The following is a 1,703-nucleotide window of genomic DNA, read 5'->3' on the forward strand; positions in this document are numbered from 1 at the left end:
AATAACAAAATAGCCAGGCATTGTGGCAGGCACCTGTAGTCCCAGCTACTCGGGAGGCTGAGGCAAGAGAATGGCTTAAACCCAAGAGTTTGAGATTGCTGTGAGCTATGATGCCATGGCACTCTACCAAGGGTGACATCATGAGACTGTTTTCAAAATAAATAAATAAATAATAAAACAAAATAGTACGTCCCCTGCGGAGGTCATACTGTAATGGACTATTTAACAACATGGAAAAATGTTCAAGTGAGAGGGGAAAAACTTAAAATCAAAGTAAGAGCACTGTAATACTAATTTTATTAAAGAGAAAGAAATGTGAAGCAAGATACTATTAATGAAAGGATCGCAGCCAGCTTTTAGGATAAAAGTAAATTTGCATTTTCATGTACATGACTTTCTGCTGTCCAAATTTTCTTCACTGAAGATGTAATAATCTCAAAGATAGAAGCATAATAAATGTTTTTTAATATCAATTAAAATAAAAACAGGGGAGGAAGGGGCATAGAGAGGTGCCCACTGGAGCACTCTGCCCCCATCACCAAGGTGAAAGCTTTAAGCAACAGGTAGGAGAGGAAATGGAGTTAGGAATTCTTCCAGTTTTATGCTTTCCTTTACTCCTTCTACACCCTTCCTTGTTGTCCTTAAACATAGGAAGAGGATAATTAAAGAAGTCTAGTCCTAGGGTGAAACCCCAACCTGTACAATAGTTTTCTTTCCTCTTACCCCAAAGTCCTCACTGTCTACACAGAAACCGCGAGATATTCAGAGATTGCATTTCTCCAAATGTGGATCTCCATGGAAGCACAGTAGTGGGTAAGGGGTAAAACTTGCAGGGATTGGATTTCCAGGCCAATCTGATACAAAGCTTATTCTCTCCCCCTGCCCCCAACCCTGCTTTTCTCCCTTACACTTGTGAGTCATTTGCTGCTTTTGAAAGCAAATTAAAATTCGCAATGCCCTTACAATTTTTTAAACCCCAAGTGAGTTTAATCACATGTGCCCCAGACGTGCGACCTCACAGAGAGTCGCGACACCTTCCAAAAGGAGAGGTGAACAGGGTGACCTTTCTGGGTTTCAGGTGGAGTCGTGGCGCTGGCCATCGCCAGCTTCATGGCCGCTGTGCGGTTTCACGACCTGACCGAACGCATCGCCAACTTTCAGGAGAAGCTCTTTCAGTTCGTCGTGGTGGAAGAACAGTACGAAGAGTCGTTTTGGATCTGCGTGGCCAGCGCTTCAGCCCACGCGGCAAACCTGGTTGTGGTGGCGATCAGTCAAATTCCCCTCCCTGAGATCAAGACCAAGATCGAAGAGGCCACGGTCACGGCTGAGGACATCTTGTATTAGGGGCCCTCTCCTTCACACGCCTTCCTAAATCAGTTCTGTAGTGTAAATGGGGGCCTCTTTTTATTTATTTATTAACTTATTTTGTTTGCAGTCTTCCCACCCCATCAGGGCCCTGTCTTTGACAGTAAGAAGAGTGTGGAATGACCAGGGCTGGTGCCTGGGCCATAAAAGGAACTCTTCCCCCAATCTCATGCATTCTTGCACTTCTCTCTCATGACCTTGAAGTTAGAGTTGACCTTGGAGTTGAGATCTGCATTTTGCCAGCTGCGTAAGACATTGCACAGTTCACTTAATGTGAACTTCTCAGCTTCCTAATCTATACAGCGGGCATAGTAATGACCTTACAAGGTGTTTGTGAA

The 1,703-nt window shown here is 44.2% G+C and overlaps 1 protein-coding gene across 1 annotated transcript in view; it reads left to right on the top strand.

The window, feature by feature from the left end:
- Positions 1-1,361, top strand: part of CLRN2 (clarin 2) — a 6,936-nt gene extending 5,575 nt beyond the window's left edge. Inside the window, exon 3 of the mRNA XM_003793494.1 lies at positions 1,079-1,361. Within this exon, the coding sequence (XP_003793542.1) occupies positions 1,079-1,344 (266 nt within the window). The 3' untranslated portion in view covers positions 1,345-1,361. The remainder of the gene's footprint in view (positions 1-1,078) is intronic.
- Positions 1,362-1,703: the final 342 nt, after the last annotated feature.

The sequence above is a fragment of the Otolemur garnettii genome, unplaced genomic scaffold (assembly GCF_000181295.1).
Source record: "Otolemur garnettii isolate 467f Iridium unplaced genomic scaffold, OtoGar3 scaffold00069, whole genome shotgun sequence".
NCBI classification, from domain to species: domain Eukaryota; kingdom Metazoa; phylum Chordata; class Mammalia; order Primates; family Galagidae; genus Otolemur; species Otolemur garnettii.